This window comes from Oryctolagus cuniculus, chromosome 2 (genome assembly GCF_051225735.1).
Source record: "Oryctolagus cuniculus isolate XC-2025 breed Fujian yellow rabbit chromosome 2, ASM5122573v1, whole genome shotgun sequence".
Taxonomy (NCBI): Eukaryota; Metazoa; Chordata; class Mammalia; order Lagomorpha; family Leporidae; genus Oryctolagus; species Oryctolagus cuniculus.
The window spans coordinates 113,627,349-113,647,140 of record NC_142868.1 but is presented as its reverse complement, the minus strand read 5'-3'; the positions used below and the strand labels follow the sequence as shown (position 1 = coordinate 113,647,140).

Below are 19,792 nucleotides of genomic sequence, written 5' to 3'. Positions count from 1 at the left end.
ACATCCTGGGGCCGGCATTGCAGTGTGGTGGGTAGAGCTGCCCCCCTGCGACATCCTGGCATCCCATATGGATACTGGTTTGAGCCCCGGCTGCTCCGCTTCTGAGCCAGCTCCCTACTAGGGAGCCTGGGAAAGCAGGGGAAGATGACCCAAGTCCTTGGGCCCCTGCACCCCGAAAAAATTCCTGTCTTTGGCCTGGCCCAGCCCTAGCCATTGCAGCCATCTGGGGAGTGAACCAGTGGATGGATGGGAAGATCTCTGATCTCTCTCTCTTTTTTTTTTTAAGATGTATTTATTTATTTGAAAGTCAGAGTTACACAGAGAGGAAAGGCAGAGAGAAAGAGAGAGAGAGAGAGAGAGAGAGAGAGGGAGAGAGGGAGAGAGGGTGGGAGGGAGGGAGGGAGGTGTCTTCATCTGCTGGTTCACTCCCCAACTGGCTACAATGGCTGGAGCTGTGCCAATCTGAAGCCAGAAGCCAGGAGCCCCAACTTTTTCAAAATAAATAAATAAATCTTAAAAAAAAAAAACTAAGTATATCATTCTGTGCCCCCTCCAATCCTGGCAGGAATATACTTTTAAACTGAATTCAAAAATATATTTAAAGATGGCCTAAAATACTCTGTTAGGTCACACAAGCTACTGCAGAGAGGGGAAAGATACAGTGACTCACACATATAGACTCCTAGGCTGATCTGTTCAAAATACGCTCTTCCTAAGCAGAAATAAATCTGTATCTGAGGAACGGAGTTCTGTATTAATGCATAGCAAGTGGACAATAAGCATGCTCATCTTAAGATTTTTAACCAGATTTCAGAAACCTAAGCAATGTTCCCAGAAAGCTACTTCAAAAAAAAAATAGAATATAAAATCCATAATAGTTTTGATTTCCCAGAAAAACAAACCTCTAATTTCCAACTTTTCAGAGATAAAATAAAAAAAGGCACCAAAGTAAAAAACTTTACATAATGAAAAAGTTGGGATCATAAGCCACAAGCCACCTACAGGGTACAGCTTTTGGAACTTCCTAGTAAGTCCGGGGAGGGAGAAAACACACAGGTGCACATGAGGGTGGACTTGGTGCTGTGCACGTGGGCGCTGCAGTGAGTGAGTCAGCTGTTCGAGTGTGGTGCTGCCTTTTAAACTGACTCTCAGGAGACACACGAGGAGGCCCACCTATCTTCACTTACCCTCAGACACTAAAGGCGTTAAGAAAACCAGTACTTGCCGAGGAATGGGGCTGAGCAGGGCCCTTTTCTAGAAGTTCTAAAGCACAATCCATCCAGGGGTGGTGCCGGGGCAAAAGGCAAAGTTCCTCACATTCAAAACATAGTCGATTTGGAAGCTCAGGAATCCCATCAACGGGAGGCAGGCTATTCTGAAGTTATGGTCCATGCGGGCAGCTTTCAAAAACCCCAAGCAAACAGCACACAAAGAAACGCAGGAGCATGTTCTAGAAGTCCTAGAACACATCCGGGAGCCAAGCTCTGTAAATTCTCAATCTTTACATTTCACTGACTCCAACAAGCATAAAAACAAAGGAACTGTACACCTACCTATCAATCAAATTTATCAGAACTTCTACAAGAACACGTAAATGCAATGGTAATGGAAACAGGTTTCTAAATCTTTTAATGTTATAATGAGCTAAATATAAGATTATAAGAACCACAGGTAATTATGTCTTAAACTATATAATTTTTACTTAGATAGATGTTCTAATTTTTCAAGGCCTATATCTCTTCCATCCTCAAATTATCATTTTCTATCTTAGAAGCTATTTTTCTAAGATCTGTGTGTACAATAGTAATTTGCAGCAAATCAGTGTAATTTTATACCCCTCAATTTGAAAAAATAACAGAGAACGCTGTGTGTGGTTTCCATGATAATAAATACAATTTTAAAATGTATGTCTCGGGTTGATCACTTTGGATAGATGTGTTTTAATTGTTCCAGGAACGGCTTCTCACAGAGCACATTAGCAGTGGAAAAAGCTGTGACTTCCAGCCCTCGATTCTACCAGCAGCAACATGATAATTAACCAAATTACCCCTGCAAACTTATTATCTTGATTTCTTCAACTTGTAAAAATTCATTATCTCAAAATGAAAAACTCAGTCTCTGGAAAGATAATCAGGCTACAAGCAGTAGATACACAAGTTCTAAGCTTCCTGACAGTCACGGTTGGATTCCTTTCCATTTCTAACCATCGGGAGTTAGCAGGTGAATGTTCACCTCTCCAACATTTCTGCATTCTATGAGATGCAGTCAAGTGCTTCCAGGGAATACAAGTTTGACAGTCCTTAGAGAACTGGTGATTTGGGGGAGGGGGAAGCGGACAGACCCTTGGACTTTTCTGTTGTAGGGCTGGAAGGACAAGAGGGTGAAGAGCAAGAGGGCCACAGTCATTCATTCCTCATTCTGCATCCATTCATTCGGTATTCATTTAACATCTGCTGTGTGCCATTCACTACCCTTGCCTCTGCATGGCAATGGGAAGAGCCCAGTGGGAGAGAAAGGAGACCAGATCCTATTACTGTTATAATAAGAATGCTTGGGGAACATCCGATTCAGACTCTGAGAATCAGGAAGGCTTCGTGGAGGGAGGGACATCTCAAGTGAGACTTGGGAGATAAACAGCAATCAGTTGGTGGAAGTTCAGGTCAGGGATAGATAGGCAGAGTACATCCCAGAGGTGAGAAGGATGCCGAGTCAGGCAAGAGGTGGTAACCCTGCTGCTGACATGGCATATAAGAGCAAGGTGGAACTGGGGTAAGGTGAGGCAGGAATGACACAGGGCCAGAGCGCTATGGCTCTGCAAGTCACACCCATACATCTGATGACCCTGAGCTGGGGCTGGGGAGGGGAGCGGGGTGGGAGGCAGGCAGAGGTGCGGCACGAACAGCCAGTAAATGGGTTCATTTAATGCATGGTTTGAAAAGCTGGTAGTGCCAGCACTGTGCTAGCTGGGGAAGGCACACAGGAGCCCAGTGGGGAACTCTCTGGAGTAACCTAGGTGGGGAAGGATTGTGGCCTGAACCAGCAAGGTGGAAAGGCATGGACCCACTGGCGGGAGACAGAGCTCACAGGCTCAGGGGGGAGTGCGAGTGGCAGGGAGACAAAGACTCAGCGTCTTGGGCAGCCAGGAAAAGGTGCCAGAGGTGCAAGGCGACACTGAAGTGGAACCGTTTGTGGCACATCTAAGTGGAGCAATTTGGGGGCATCTGGACGGATGAACAGGAAACAGAGTTGGGTCCCAGACATAACACCGGCAACCCCGTTGGCACACAGAAGTCTCTGGAAGCCAGGGAAACTGTAGCCCGTGAGCAGGAAGACAGCCAAGACAACAACCCAAGGGACAGCAACACCTAGGGACAGTTACAAGAAGAGAAGTTCCCAAGCGAGGCCGAGAGAAATGGCCTCAAGGCTGGGAACCAGCCTGGGAGGGAAGATTCTGGAAGTGGGGCAAGATGGCAGTGAGTAAGACTGTTCAGGGAGCTCCTTACAGACACCAGTTTGAAGCACCACAGGGCCTGGTTTTAGCAATTAACGAGAAAAACACACTGAAGAAGGCAGGAAGGAGATGCCAGGTCACGTCTCCCACTTGTGGTAGGAAAAGGGAATAAAGTCGAGACCTGAGGCTTGAAACCTGGTACCAGGCCTGGCCCAGGGGAACACAGTGCTGGACAGGGCTCCACTGCCCGCCCAGGCTGGTACCTGAAGACCGAACCTTAGGCCAAGTGGCCACCTCCATGACCCTCCCCCAACCTCTGGTAGACAGCAGAGCAAGGCTCTGGCAGCTGGGGAGCTGTGTCCCACAGTAAACTCAGGGCTCAGGGCCAGCCCTGCTGGAATGAGACCCAGCACCACGCAGACACAGCAGCTAGGTCCACTCTGGCGTTGCGTGGAGATGCGTGCCCCCAGGGCACAGACGCGTCTGGCCTGTCTCACTCTCAGCGTTGTGAAGGACAAGCATGCATCCCCCCGGACTGTGCAGAGGGCCTGGAGTCTGTGAGACCCAGGTGTGACCCAGTTTCCTGTCAGCCACCACTCCTCCCCCAACCTCCAGCAGACAACACCGCTGGAGACTAGGGTGTTGGAAAGCGAGTTTAGGACATTGCATAGAAGCTCAGGAGCCGGGTTGGCCGTGGTGAGATCCAGCACCAGATAAATCCCAAAGACCCTTAGCCCCAGCTCAGTGCTTGCAGACAGAAGCCCCAGTCGGTGCCAGCATGAGCTGGAGTCTTGGACCTGGGTGGGACAGACCCATCTTGGCCTGTGTCACTGCCAGCATCATACAGTCCTGGTTACAAGCTAGGACTGCACAGAACCGGTAACTATGAGCCTCTGGCGTGACCCCACCTGCTGTCAAGATGGAAGGCCATGGACTGCCTCTATCGCCACCTTCCTGCCCCCGACCTCAGGCACACAGCAAGGAGTAAGACTTCAACCGCAGGCACGAAGGCAGCAAAGTGAGCTCAGGGTTTGGCTTGAGGTTCAGTGCCAGCCCCGTGGTAAAGAAACCCAGGATCAGAGAGAGCCAAGAGCTTGCTTTCCACAGGCAATACTTGAGACCTGCCCTGGCACGAGGCGGGGACCAGTGCCACGGAGGAAGGATGAGTGTTGCAGCCTGCATCACCCTGCTGCAGCCTCTTGCTGAATCCAGAGAGCTGGATCGGAAGTGGACCACATGGGCGTGCATTTGCAGGATACCACAAGGCCCTGCGGCCACGGGATTCAGGGGGCAAACAAGCTTAGTAAGCTTAGAGCCAGTCTGGGTGGCCACTCTTCCTCCAACCATGGGCAGACAGCAAGAAGCAAGACTCCAGCCACTAGGCAGTAGGACCCCCAGAGTGAGCAGAGGACATGCCTTGCATCTAGGTACTGACAGTTGCTGTCCCCAGGCCAATGTCTCTGGACAGAGTCCCTGGACCTGTCTCAGTCTCACGTAGAATCCTGTGGCCCCAGTCAGTTGGACTTACGTCCTCGCCAGCATCACTTGTGGTCGGCTGTAGTGGCCATGGACTGCAGGCCCGTCTCAGCCATAGGCATCCCACGTGGGCCTCGGCCCTACTGTGTGCTGAGCTGGTCTTGGGGAGCTGAGGTGCTCCAGATTAGATGTAGCCCTGCAGCTTGGGTGACCACAGGAGTGCTCATTCTATTCCTCCCCTGACCACAGGCAGCATAAAACACACAGAGAAAAAGTAATTGCCTGGGGGAAGGAAAGAGAGGAAGGTGTGAAGAGACTGTACAGGGGCCTGGCACTGTGGGGACTTGTGCTCCCCTGCTGTGACCCTGCCCAAGCCCTCTGAGCAATCCCTCCAGGACTTTGGACCGGCACTCCCCCAGCATCCACCACGGTGGAGGACCCTGCCCCATGGTTGCTGCTGAGACCCACACATCCTTATTGGGTCCCCACGCCCCCTCTGCCACTGCCATCAACTGCTCTGGAAGAAGCTAGAGAGAGATACACTACAGCAACCAACCGGAAATAAAGCCCAAATAGCCTACCAAGCCAACACCTGATGGCGCATCTTCGGGAAAAAGCCTTTCACCATGAAAGGCATTCATTAAAAGTGACAGAAACAACCACCCCGCCAGATGCACAAATGTCAACACAGAGACACAGACAGCATAAAAAGGCATGGCAATCTCGAGACAGAATCCCTATAATGCAAAGGCAGGGCCCAGCCTCTGTCTCCGAGGTGTCCTCGCCTGTCTTTTATTTATTTTTTTTTTTAAAGAATTTATTTGAAAGAGTTACAGAGAGAGGTAGAGACAGAGAGAGAGAAAGGTCTTCCATCCGTTGGCCCACTCCGCAGATGGCCACAATGTACAGAGCTGAGCTGATCTGAAGCCAGGAGCCAGGAGCTTCTTCCTGGTCTCCCATATGAATACAGGGGCCCAGGGACTTGGCCATCTTCTACTGCTTTCACAGACCATAGCAGAGAGCTGGACCGGGAGAGCAGCAGCCAGGACTTTCACAGGCGCTCACATGGGATGCTGGCACTGCAGGCTGGGGCTTTACCGGCCATGCCATAGCGCCACCCCCTTGTCTGTCCTTTGAATCAAAAGAAGTTCCTGAGTTGAGGCTATGAGATAGCTGGCCGGGCAAGGTTCAAATCTCTGGATTCAGGAAGTCATTCCTTCTCCAATGGGTGAAACCTGGCTGGCCAGAGATGTCCAGAGGCGTTTGTTTAGGGGGATACCAGGTACAGGCCGGCAAACTCCAGGTCTGCGGCAGAAGGTAACTACCACTTACCTGTAACCCTCTAGACTAACTGGAGCCACAGCATCACCAACCAATCAAAGGGAGGTCATGGGCATCACTGGCCAATCAGAACTTTGGGCACATGCTGAACCACACCTCTCTAACCACACCTTCCGTCTAAGTCCTTGGAGAACTCAGGAATTAAGCAATAGCTGCTCACTCCTCGCTCTGTGTTTTGCAATAAATACCTGCTTTCTTCCACCACCCCAATGCCCGTGATTGGCTTCCTGGGCACTGGGTGAGTGTATTCTGGTTTGGGGGTCCTACAGCAACACCTTCAAGTAGTTTGGTGTGTTGTTCTGCAACAATTGGATGCCCTCAAGGGAATACAATGCTTTGGGACCAGATTCCACAGGAACGGAGATTGAAGACGACCGAAGAAATGCCTGACAACGAATTCAAAAGCATGATAATAGGATGCTTGCATATATACAAGAGAATTTAGGCAGACACTTGCATGAAGTCAGGAAAACAATGCATAATGTGAATGGAGAATTCAGCAATGAGACAGACATCTTAAAAAAGAACCAGACAGGAGCCTTGGAAGTGAAGAACTCAGTGAGTCAGATGAAAAACACACAGCTCCATCTCAGTGATGGGCTAATCAAGCACAGAAAGCATGTATGAACTGGAAGACAGGCCTTCTGAAATATTCTATCAGCCAGATAATACAAGGATTAATGAAATGGATGAAGATAACCTCTGAGACCTTTGGGGCACCATGAAATGAACAGACACTTGAGCTGTGGGAACTCCTGAGGGTGAACAGAGAAGTAGAGGCTTTAACAAAAATCTATTCAATGACACAGTAGCTGGAAATTTCTCTCTTCTAGACAAAGACAAAAACACTCAAATAGAGGAGGCCTACAGGAACCCAGTTAGAACACAAATGATCCTCACTGTGACACCCCGTGGTCAAAAGCTCAAAAGTACAACACAGAGAATCCTCAAATTTGTAAGACAAAAGCACCAGGCCTCTTTTAAGGGAACCATCATTCTATTTCCTGCAGAATTTTCAACAGAAACATTACAGACCAGGAGGGACAGAATACTATATTCCAAGTTCTGAAAAACATAACTAACAACCAAGAATACTTTACCCAGTGAAGTGATCTTTCTAAATGAAAGAGAAATAATGATTTTACAAAACAAGCAAGAGCTGAGGGAATTCATCACCACCAGAAGGGCCTTAGGAAAGATGCTTCAGGGAGTCCTACACACAGAAGGAAAATGAAGATAGCACCATCCTGAAGACATGCAAAATTATAAAGTCCATTAGAAAGAGAATAAGGGAAATTCAAAGCAAACAGAAGAATTTTTTTCAATGTAAATGGACTAAATTCCCCAATTACAAGACTGGCTCAATGCATTAAACAATAAGACCCAATGATACACTGCCTATAATAAACTCACATCACCAGTGAAAACACACAGGCTAAGAGTGAAGGGATGCAAGATATTGCAGGCAAATGGAAAAACAAAAGCAGGCAGGAATAGTTGCAATGGAAAAAACCCAGACTTTAAGACAAAAACAGTAAAAAGAGACAAGGTCACTAAATAATGATCAAGATCAATTCAAGAAGACATAAGAAGTACGTTTAATGCCTTGGTGCCCTGGTGCAAAGCTGAAGAGCTCCAAATGCCTACTAAGAGCCTGTGACCCCTGCACAGTGAAATAGTCACACACACACACACACACACACACACACACACACACACCAGGCAGAACTGACTCAGGTTCTGAGATTATCTGAAGTCACCCTTTACTGTCAGGGTACAAGATTCAGATACTTGGGCTGCTAACATTTGCCTGGTCTTAATCCCTAATGGAATACATGAGAAGGAGACAGGCAAATTCTGAATGGCTAAGCCATGCACTCCCAACAGGAGTTTCCGGACCTCCAAGTGTTCTTCTGGCCATCACCCCAAATCTTGGAGCTCACAGCAGATTCAGAATGAGAGTATTCTCTTGTTAGAAATAATAGACTTACGGCCAGCGCCATGGCTCACTAGGCTAATCCTCCACCTTGCGGCGCCAGCACATCAGGTTCTAGTCCCGGTTGGGGTGCCGGATTCTGTCCCAGTTGCCCCTTTTCCAGGCCAGTTCTCTGCTGTGGCCAGGGAGTGCAGTGGAGGATGGCCCAAGTGCTTGGGCCCTGCACCCCATGGGAGACCAGGAGAAGCACCTGGCTCCTGCCATCGGATCAGCGCGGTGCGCCGGCCACAGCACGCCGGCCACGGCAGCCATTGGAGGGTGAACCAACGGCAAAGGAAGACCTTTCTCTCTGTCTCTCTCACTGTCCACTCTGCCTGTCAAAAAAGAAAAAAGAAAAAAGAAATAGTAGACTTCCAGGGTTGTCACACAGACTGTATAGCACAGCCAAATGGCCTTGGCAACACAGGTGCAGGCTGTGGCATATGCCTCACAGGTAGCAGGACATCTCTGGCTATTGAGGGAAGGCTTTTGGGATCAGTAAACAGAAATGGTATCACAGCATCTATTGAAAGTGCAGCTATAGATGCAAAACAAGCCAGAAAACAGTGATCTCTCTCCCTAACCACTCAGATGGCCAAATGCAAAAAGCAAACACAACGAAACATCACAAGTGAACTGATTTATCTTAGGTAAGATTTATTCATGGGCTTTGCTTGGTGAGTTTCTCTAGATCTATCTACAGCAGGTTTACTTCTGTTTTGATTTTATTTAACTACCAGTAGTAACGGGATCCAAGAATGAGGCTCCTCTACTGTTGTGTCAGCACCGACTTTGCCCCTGGAGGTTTTTTTTTTTTTGTCAGGAGTGAAATCCTTACTGTGTGAAACAAATGAGATAATTTATAAAGGAAGTGGTATGAATTAGGGAAGGAGCCTGTCTGGGCTGGAGCAGGGGCGATTTGACCTGGGTCTGGCTCTGCCGATGACCCAAGTAGGTCATTTAAAACAAGCCGTCTCTTTGTTCTCTGTTTTCCCATAGGCAGAGAGCTGCTCCTCTGTCTCCACTCGGGTCAAGAAGCACGTGGACACTTGAGCACAAGGCTTCCCTTGTGCCACCCGCCGGGATCCGTCCATCTGAGGCAGCAGAGCGATGTGCATTTTCTATGACAGATCTCCTGGGACCACAACTAAAAACCTTATCCAGAAGGCGCCTCAGTTTCTGGAAAACCAAGGAAAAACCATTCCCTTTACTTGCTTGAAGTCTGGTCAGTTAGAAAGCCAGACAACTAGCTTGGGTGTCTAGAATTGAAGAAGTGCCACTTCTCCCTTCATCTTCCCAGAAATGCAGCTCCATGTAAACATTCACTACGGACATCTCACAGCACGCTGGAATTAAGTTAGCAGCTACTGGCGAAAGCTGAGCAGGCAGCGTGCTCACATGAGTCACTGAGATTGTCTCTACATTCATTCCTTAAATCCCAGCTCAATCTCAAACACTGGGCTCTTCAGACAAAGGTGACGTGACAAAAGCTCCATGTCACGAGTGGAGCCTCAACAAATACCATCTCGACCTGTCTTGCATAAAACGTGTGCATCCTGCATTACAGCCTTGCAACACCCCTTTAAGTAGTAAACAGACTTTGCCGAAGAAATATACTATGTGAATGAGTAATGCCATCACAGAACCTACACGAGACAGCACTGGAACCTCTAAGGATGAAATACAGCAACTCAGAAAACTCTTGCTAGCAACACATCAGGCATGGGGGCTTCTAGCCCTTACTGCCCATCTTCAGAGAACCCCGATCTAATTTTGCAATTATACACAAATGTATTAGATCCTAGAATTAAAAGTCTCTGAGTAGGCCGGTGCCGCGGCTCACTAAGCTAATCCTCCACCTAGCGGCACCGGCACACCGAGTTCTAGTCCTAGTCGGGGCGCCGGATTCTGTCCCGGTTGCCCCTCTTCCAGGCCAGCTCTCTGCTGTGGCCAGGGAGTGCAGTGGAGGATGGCCCAAGTACTTGGGCCCTGCACCCCATGGGAGACCAGGAGAAGCACCTGGCTCCTGCCTTTGGATCAGCGCGGTGCACCGGTCGCGGCGGCCACTGGAGGGTGAACCAACGGCAAAAAGGAAGACCCTTCTCTCTGTCTCTCTCTCTATCCACTCTGCCTGTCAAAAAAAAAAAATTCTCTGAGTAAAAATTTTTAAAAATGGTCTATTAGAACAATAACGTAATATTCAAAGGACTTGCAAACAGTCACCTCAGCAGAAACAAGGGAACAGAGAGGAAGACGTTAAAGATGAGGCTGATAATGACGGCCACAGGTTTGAGGAGAGTTTAAGGGCACCCACGCGTGACCTGGTTCTTGCAAAGCATAAACAGTGGAAACAGGAAACCTCCTTTTCCCAGCAAAAGGTCCCAGTGGCTCCATCAACGCCCACGAGGACTTTTGCACTCAGGAAAACAGCACAGTAGCCGAGAGAGACTAGGCTGGTGCCACAGGCCTGTGTTAAAAATCCCCGCTCTACCACTAACTGCTGGCTGCATTATTTTGGGCAAGCTGCATGTTTTTAGCCTCCCCTCAGCTCAGTCTCTTCATCTGCAAAATGGGAATGTTAACAGTGGCTGCCTCCTACAACAGCCATGAAGCTTAACTGAGACTTTGAACAGTGTCTCAGACATGATGGGTGTTCCGTAGACGGCAGCACGGCTTCATCCGGTAACTGCCACCGGATCCAAGGACACGAGCCAGTGCACAGGGAGCGGAGGAGCAACTGCAGGCTCTCCTCACCAGTGCTCTGCAAGCTCACTGGCTTCTGTTACCTCTCGTCTGCATCCTGTCCTTTTGCAACCCTGCACCACAGCAACCACACTCACAAAGGTCACCAACGACCCCTCTGTTGTTCAGTCCACCGGATGGCTTTAGCACCGCAGCTTCCCTCCTCTCCCCCACCGGACACTGAACTTGACCTTCTCTCACCACTGACACTTCCCTATGCAACTTGCCCTCCGCATCTCTGAGCACTGCCTCCCACAGCTATTTGTCAGAGGCATCTTCCCGTCCTCGGCCTTCGCAAGTCAAAGTTGAGGCTGTCACTGCTTCGTGGTCTTCAGTCTCTCTCCAAAAAAAGTATGTACCTATTTCTAAGGTTTTACTACCAATGTTATGCTAACTCACCCAAAGTGTGAGCCTGCAGCTCGGACCTCTGGTCTCTGCTCTCCGTGTTCACCCCAGTGTCTCAGAGGCTGATCAAACTCTGCACGCTAAAAATGAGCTGATTCGACCGCTCCCTCCCACCCAAGCCAGGATCTCCCCTGAAGTTCCCCACATCTGAGGGCACCACCAGGCTCCCTGCCTGCCATAGCCTTCCACCCCCTCCTCCTCCTCCAGTCTCCACAGCAGCCAGAGGGTTGTGCTTCCATTGCCAGTAGGGACAGCATCATTCTCGGCTCAAATGCCTCACAGGCTGCCCACATGGTGAAGAAGGCCCCAGCATGCTCTGCTCCTCTCCCCTCCCTGGCCTGGCTTTAACTACCTGTGATCTGGCCACCCCAGCCCTCCCTGTCCTTCCAGGGCCTTGACCAGGCCATGCGCTTCCACGTCTCCCCTCCTTGGAACCCTCATCTCATGGTTTCCTGGGGGCAGACTCCCTGTTGGTCCTCCAACTGTCCCATCCTCAGGGAACCCATTCTTGATCCAAAGGTAGGACATGGACCCCACAGCAAGCTCTCATAAGACCCTGGGTATTTTCCATGAAGTTTTTGTTTTAAAACCCTTTTTCGTTTTATTGAAAGGTAAAGAGATAATGATAGAGAAAGAGAGAGAGATTGGGGCTGGAGTGGGGGGAGGGATATCTTCCATCCACTGGTTCCTTCTCCAAACGCCCACAAGAGTCAGGGACGGGCCAGGCTGAAGGCAGGAGCCTGGAACTCAGTCTGGCAGCCGGGTTTCTATGTGTGCAGCAGGGCCCCAGCCATCTGAGCTACTGTCTGCCGTCTCCGAGGGAGTTGGGTCCTAAGCAGAGGAACCGGAACTTGAACCAAGCTCCCGGATGTGGGATTCAGGTGTTGCAACTGGTGACCCAGCCACTGTACCACACGCCTGCCCTCTTTATTCCACACCTGATTCAAGGTAGGTCATGGCAGGGGCAGTGCCAGCAGTGGTAGGTATGAGAGGAGCTGTGGGAAGGCAGGAGTGGGGAAGGGGGGTATAAGGCGTCATCAGGGCTCCGCAGGAAAAATAATTAGAAAGCTTCAAACTCTTGCTGGCAGCCTTGGGTTTTATTGTAACTGAATTTTACTTTAGTTAAACCGTATCCTTTTGAGTAGATTGCTCAAGTCTTCATTCACACTTCAACCCCTGCTTGGAGAATGGAAGAGAAAGGTCAAATGACAGATTTTTACTTATTCCGTGCCATCAGCAAAACCAGTGAGTAGAATTTTTCTCATTAGAGAAACCGAACGGGGGATTGGTGTGTTCTGCTATGACAACCAATCAGAGAAGATGGCTTCAAAATAGACTATTTCAGGGCTGCTGTGGTGGCAGAGGCAGATAAAGCCACTGCCTGCGATGCTGGCATCCCATTTGGGCACCAATTCCTGTCCCAGGTGCTCCACTTGCAATACAGCTCCTTGCTAATGGCCTGAGAAAAAGCACTGGAAGATGGCCCAAAAGCTTGGGGCCCTGATGTGGGAGACCTGAATGAAGCTCCTGGCTCCTAGCTTTGGCCTGGCCCAGCTCTGGCTGCTGTGGCCATCTGGGGAACAAACCAGTGGATAGAAGATCTCTCTATCTATACCTTTCTCTGACTCTTTCAAATAAATAAGTAAATCTAAAAAAATAAAAATCCTTGGACTCCAAACATGAAAGTATGTTGAAAGCAAAAAGACCAGGCAAAGTTCTATCAGCATCTTATACTACTGATATACTCATTGTTTAACCTGAAACAGAACAGAGAAACAGAGATACAGAATGCAATATGGATTTTATTTAATATATACTTAAGTGCCAGAAATCAAGCGACCTGCTTTGACATTTGTTTTCTATAAAAGTCCCTGCCAAAAAGAAAACATAGTTTGCATTCAACGAATAAAAATGCAATGAGTTATGCTAGTCAACTTAAGAATTAAACAATTTATTTATGGAATAATGCTTCCCAGAAAGAAAAAAAATCCTGCTTTTGAAAAACAGCTTGTCAATGCAAAATTATATAGTATTGCTGTAACTCATTAGTGAGTCAAGAAAAAAGTGTGTAGGATGTCCAAACGTTGGGAACATGTTAAAATAAAGTTGTGTGTGTGTGTGTGTTTTCTTTTACAAGGAATTGCCCTACCATGTAGTCTAATTTGTCTTGGTATTTCGCCCAGTGTAGTATCAGTTTTCTGAGAACTATAAATCACTAGGTTACTCCTCTGAAAAAGTATGAGCGAAGAAAAGCCATGAGCTGATGCTGGTGTCCTGACTGCAGGCTTGAATACCCAGGAGAACACGAGTAAGATGGCGCAGCCCCACCTAGCTCAGTCAGGGCATGAAGCTGGCTCTTGGATGGGGTCTTCACTAGAGGGAATGGTGACAGGAGGCACAGACACGCAGAGAGCAACACGGGATAGAGTGACAGGCAGATCCATGGAGAAATAAGACAGGAACTCTGCCAGGGGCTTGTGGCTCCCATCACGTTCAGGAGCAAAGTCACAAGCCAGCCCCTTTCTGACTTGCAAAGTACAGGCTTGGAAGTAGCACCGAGACAGACAGTGCATCCAAATGTGAGTTTAACTGCAACTGTCACCTGAGTTCTGTTCTTCTGTCTTCCGGCTGAGTGTTTGAGAGCATGTTGCCCCAGCCTGTGCAAAGGCACTGGGGTGAGAGGAAACAAGATTCTACAAGAAGCATTTCACACAGTGTCATTTACATAAATGCCGAACAGCAAGCCAACCATGGCTCCCTGTGACAATGCAGCCAAGAGATGTTTAAGAGAACATCCTTACCCGAATTATTTCTTCAACACAGCTGTTGCTTTCTCCAGCTCTACTCTCCTGAAAGAAAAGAGAAAAAAAAAATAAGCCCAATGGAAGAAACCTAGGGTCACAAAGACAAGATGACAAGTAAGCTTTCAATTAGGGGGGAAGCCTGAGGGTCTGGGCTGAGGGTTGCTGAAACTGGGACTCGAGAAGAGCTCCGTTCCCTGCTGGCTGGCTCCCACTACACCTGCTGCGTTCCCCTGTCCCCGGCTTGGAGTGCCATACCCCCGTGCCCTAGAGTGTCAGGGCTCAGGCCCCATGGACAGTAAGCTGAGCAGGGGCCCTAGGAGTACAGAACACAACTCAGGAATGAGCTTGGTCCACCAAGGCCTCGATCAGAGCATGGCACCCATGGCCCCCCCTGTGAAGGTGAATGTGGTTTGCCCACCAAACACGTGCCATGGACGTGATGGGTGCAGAAGCTGCTACAGCTTAAGTAAGCCCGGTGAGGGGCGGGGAAGGTCCACAGTCCTCGACGCCTAGGTCCACTGGTTTCCTGGGCACAAAAGGAAACCTCAGCATGGCACCCTGGGTGTCACCCCTCGGGACCACTTCGCCTTCTTGTATAAGCCATGCTGCTCTGTGCTGTCGGGGAGTCCAGGGGCCCTGAGGCTTCAGGTAGCAGCTGACACTTGGGGAGCATCTATCAGAGGCCAGGATGCCCTGGCACCCCCAGGCCCTCTGCTGGGGTACAGCAATCCCTCTGACACAGCCCGCCCTCCACACTGGGTAAGAAGGCCAGCTTATCGCCCACGAGGCAGCCCCTTGTAAAGCTGAGAAGGTGCCAGAACTGAGTCTAGAAAAAGGGGCTCCCAACAACTGTCCCAGGAAGTCCTGGCCTTACGTCGCAGCACAGACGGTCTCTGCAAGCGAAACATATCGGATCTTCCCAGCCACGTTTTTGCCCGGGGACTCAAGAAAGGCACCGTGCTGGCTTGGATCCCCAGGGCCCCGCGTGGAGCAGAGTGGATCCACGGGGCACGGCACTACAGAAAGTTTGGATGGCACAGCACCTTGGACTCACTGCAGGCTTAACAGATGCAGAAACTGTGGGCTGATGAAGTGAGGGACTTGGCCCCAAGTCATTCTCGCGGCAAGAGGCAGTCGGGGCAAGGACCTACACGTTTGTCCAACATTATCAGTTCAGCAAATTTTCTACTTTTTCATACTCTCTGCCTGAGCTCAATTCTTAGAACTGCTTAAATTAAGGGAAGCTGCATGCTTCAGGGGGTGGGGTGGATAAAAGAATTCTGGGGCAGGTGTTGGGCCTAGCAGTTGAGACACCTGCAATCCTCTCTCAGACTGCCTGGCTTTGAGTCTTGGCTCTGCTTCCAATTCCAGCTTCCTGCTGCCAATGTGCATCCTGGGAGGCAGCAGGTGATGGGTTCCTGCAACCCTCCTGGGAGACCTGGAGTGCTTTCTCGGCTCCTGGCTTCGGCCTGGCCAACCCCAGCAACTGTAGGCAGTCGGGAAGCGAACCAGCAGATGGAGTCTTTACCTCACTTTCAAATAACTAAGTGAAGAAACCATTATGTTTTAAAAATTGATTGGTCAGCGAAGACTCACACATAACACATGAACTCCGATAGAATCTGGGTCAGTTTCCTCCTCCTTTCCTTGCCGCCAACTGTCCAACACACACTCTCTCACCAGCCTCCAATGTCATATGTGTCATATGACGTCATATGTGTAAACCCATGGGGGAAGATTGGGGCAGGAAGTAGTACCCCTTCTGTGAGGTTAAACAGTATGGGCTAAAGGTCTGTGTCTTCACGCCTTTCTCCATGCACAGAGGGGGCAGGCGGGTCAGGAGCACCTGTTTGGAATCTGGTTCCAGCTGCAGTCGTGAGCTCTGATTGTATTTACATTTCGAAAACTTTCTATGTTTATGTAGAAGATTAACACGTGCATTGTAATTTACATCTCCCAATTTGTGTTTATACGTTCACAATAAAGTTACTGCTTCCCTTGGAAAGGCACCCACTGAGAAGGAGGCTGCGCGAGGTAAATTTTAATTACTCTGTATTTTTTGAGGCTTTGTAGCTGTTGTTTCCCGCTGAGTTGCTAAGCTGTTGCTCCGCATTGACTCCGACTCTGATGAACCCACCTCATTTTCCTATCGTTCCATTTTGAAATCTGTCACAACAGTCTCACCTCATGCGACCTCTGACTACGCTTCAATTAGAAGCCAGCACCCGCCACTCAGCTCCTTCTCTGCAGCCGTGCCTAGCGTGTGCTCCCCCAAACCCTACCACTTGCAGGAGCCACACACTTGGCCAGGCAAATGGGGGTTCACACAGCTCAAGAACAGCCAGAAGCCCCCACCCCTGACAGCAGCAGCAATGTCTCATGGGCATACCCAGCCCAGGGCACTGGGAAAAGTGGGACTTCAGGAAAACCGCTTGATTAAATCAGTGGGAAACCCCAGGTCTTGCAAACAGTGTGACTCTAAGGCACATCTCAGATGGCGTTTGCATTTCAAAAACAGACCTAGGTGTGGTCTGGCCGTGTGGTTAAGATGCCTGCGTCACACATTGTGGGATCTGGGTTCGATTACCTGGCTCTTGGACTCCAGCTACCTCCTAGTGCAGACCCTGGGAGACAGTGCTGATGGTTCAAGTACTTGGGTCCCTGTCACCCATATGGGAGGCTCGGGTTGAGTTCCAGGCTACCGGCTTTGGCCTAGCCCAGCCCTGGTTGTCAGAACACAATGAGGTAAGCCCAAATTCAGAGACCCCATGATGCTATGGGAAGCCTCAGCCCTACAGCATCACTGTCAGTCTCCTCTTTTAGGACAGGGTCACCAGTGGACAGGAGGCAGTCAGTTCTCTCCCAAAGCCAGCCCACTTCACACCGACCCTCACATGTCTCCTTGCAAGGCTGCTCTCCACTCCCAGCTCCCCCAGCGGGAAGCCGGAGCTGCATCTGCTTAGCCCCTTAGTGCACCTGCTACTCAGACCCTGAGCTTCCTCTCTGCACCTATGGTCTCCACCACATTCTAGATATGTATACCAGAGAGGAATGATAGAAAAAAAAAACCACAAAAAAAACCAAAAATAACTGGGAAAAAAACAGACAAATTCTTAAACAGAATATATTTATGAAGCTTTTAGCAATTCATTTGACTTACCTAATCCTCACATTGGTACAGGTAAATTAAAAAACAAATATTAGCCTTCTACCAGCAGGTAGTATTAATAAAGAGTTACAGATTGATAGCATTCCTAATCTGAAAATCTAAAATCCAAAACACTGCAAAATCCAAAATTTTGTAAGCACCAGCTGAGGACACAAATGGAATATTCGACCACACCCACCATCATGCGACAGGTCAGTCAAAACACAGGTACATCAAAAATACTGTACAGCATTCCCTTTAGGCTACGGTGCAAGAAAAATAAATGACTTCATGTTTAGACTTGGGTCTCACACCCGTATTATGTATATGTTAATTTTCCGAAATCTGCAATATCAAAGACTTCTAGTTCCAAGTATCCTGGATAAAAGATGCTCAACCTATAGCAATCAATTTTCTATCAGACTCTTAGCCATAAGACAAAGCTGTTCAATTTTACTACTATTTTTAGAATGAAAATTAGAGATCCCACTGGAGCTCGCAGTTAAAAGCACATTTGGTTTTCAGAAACTTAAGTGGTCAGTGCGCTGACCTTGTCAAAAACGCACCGACGGGATAAAGAGATAAGAACCGGACACGGTTAACTCGGCATCCTGATCACTAATTGACACTGAGTCACGTCTCAATAAAGTGCCCGAGTGCTGTTACTGGGGTCATCTTCCACACTGCCTTGTCCACACTGGGTAAAGAAACCACAGGACAGTCATAACACACACGTGTTTCTCCAGGTAACTGACAATGACAGGAGGGCTACAAGATCTCCCATCCTATCAGCTACAACCCTGCAGCTGGTACTCCCAGTGCCATAGAGAGACAGACCATGAGGCCCAGGCAGGAGTGATAAGATTGGGTCTTGTAAGCCTAACGTGACAGGCAGACATCAGCGAGACTTCTACGATCTATCACATGCTTTGTCACACTGCCCTCAGTCTCACTGTGCAAATGATTTGCACAATCTAATGACAAATACTACTCTGCGATGTTCATGTGAGCAGAAGGCTGGCTGATGGGCTTTCCATAAGATGCATGCTCCCTACCCCACCACCAGAGGATGGATAGAGAAGTTGAGGGAAGAACACATTTTATTATTTATATCAGGAACGCGCTTTTCTTTTCTGATCATGGAATTCTGAACTTCAGCACAAGATGGAGAGAGTAATTCAGTGTGGCTGAAGAAATCAACCAATTAAAGAAATTTGGGACTGCTCCATTCCATGCCCCCCATTAAGACACATCATCAATTCTTTCAGCCATGAACGGGAATGACTGCTGTAAACGGGAGAAGTGGCATCACGTTATTTGACAATATTCTATTTGGCACATTCTATTAATTTCAGTTAAGCCTTCAGCCAAAAGAAAGGAAAGGCAGACTTGCGCCATGGTTAGAATGCCTCTACCAAAACTCATGCTGAAATTTAATTCCTGTGTGAGGTAGTAAGAGGTGGGACATTTAAGAGGTGACTGGGTCACAGCCAAAACGCAGGGCTCTCACGAGTGGATGAATCTGGTCACGGATTAGTGAGTGAATGGGTTATTTCTTGAGCAGATCTCCTACAAAAGCCACTTTTGACACTGTCTCTTCTCCAGGCCCTGATGTCATGGGACGCCCAGCACTGCCTTGGAACTCTGCAGAGGGTTCCCACCAGCAAGGGGGCCCTCACCAGATGGGGCTTGGGACCTGGGACCTCCCAGTCTCTGGAACTGTGGGTTGAGTAAACTTTGATTCCTTATTAATCACCCAGTCTGTCACATTTGCTTATAGCAACAGAAATGAACGACAACGGGTCTCTCTCTCTCTCTCTCCTGGCCTTTCCCAACACTGTCTCGGGTGTGTCTGACTCCCTGAACAGGGTTCTCTCTGTGCACACAACCAACATCAACTCTTTCCATGTGTGCTCTTTGAGGAGACAGGCTATAAATAAGTGCTGATTCGACAAATCCTGCTGATATCAGCTGGGGAGTAGGGAGAAGGCTTGTCTGAGAGGAGGAAGCAGGCAGCATTAGAAAACACAAGGGGCCGGCGTCGCGGCTCACTAGGCTAATCCTCCACCTGCAGCGCCGGCACACCGGGTTCTAGTCCCGGTTGGGGCGCCGGATTCTGTCCCGGTTGCCCCTCTTCCAGGCCAGCTCTCTGCTGTGGTCCGGGAGTGCAGTGGAGGATGGCCCAAGTGCTTGGGCCCTGCACCCCATGGGAGACCAGGAGAAGCACCTGGCTCCTGCCATCGATCGGATCAGCGCGGTGCGCCGGCCGCAGCGGCCATTGGAAGGTGAACCAATGGTAAAGGAAGGCCTTTCTCTCTGTGTCTCTCTCTCACTGTCCACTCTGCTTGTCAAAACAAAAAACAAACAAACAAAAAACACACACACACACACACACACAAGGGAAGAACTGGTCCCTATCATTGCCAGCTTTTCACTATCTGAAGTTATAC

At 49.0% G+C, this 19,792-nt stretch overlaps 1 protein-coding gene across 6 annotated transcripts in view; it reads right to left on the bottom strand.

The window, feature by feature from the left end:
* AFF3 (ALF transcription elongation factor 3) overlaps window positions 1-19,792 on the bottom strand; it is a 598,401-nt gene that overhangs the window by 282,921 nt on the left and 295,688 nt on the right. For all 6 annotated transcript variants that reach the window (XM_051842640.3, XM_089325977.1, XM_089325975.1 and 3 more), the window contains one exon: window positions 14,192-14,239. In XM_051842640.3, the coding sequence (XP_051698600.2) occupies window positions 14,192-14,239 (48 nt within the window). The remainder of the gene's footprint in view (window positions 1-14,191; window positions 14,240-19,792) is intronic.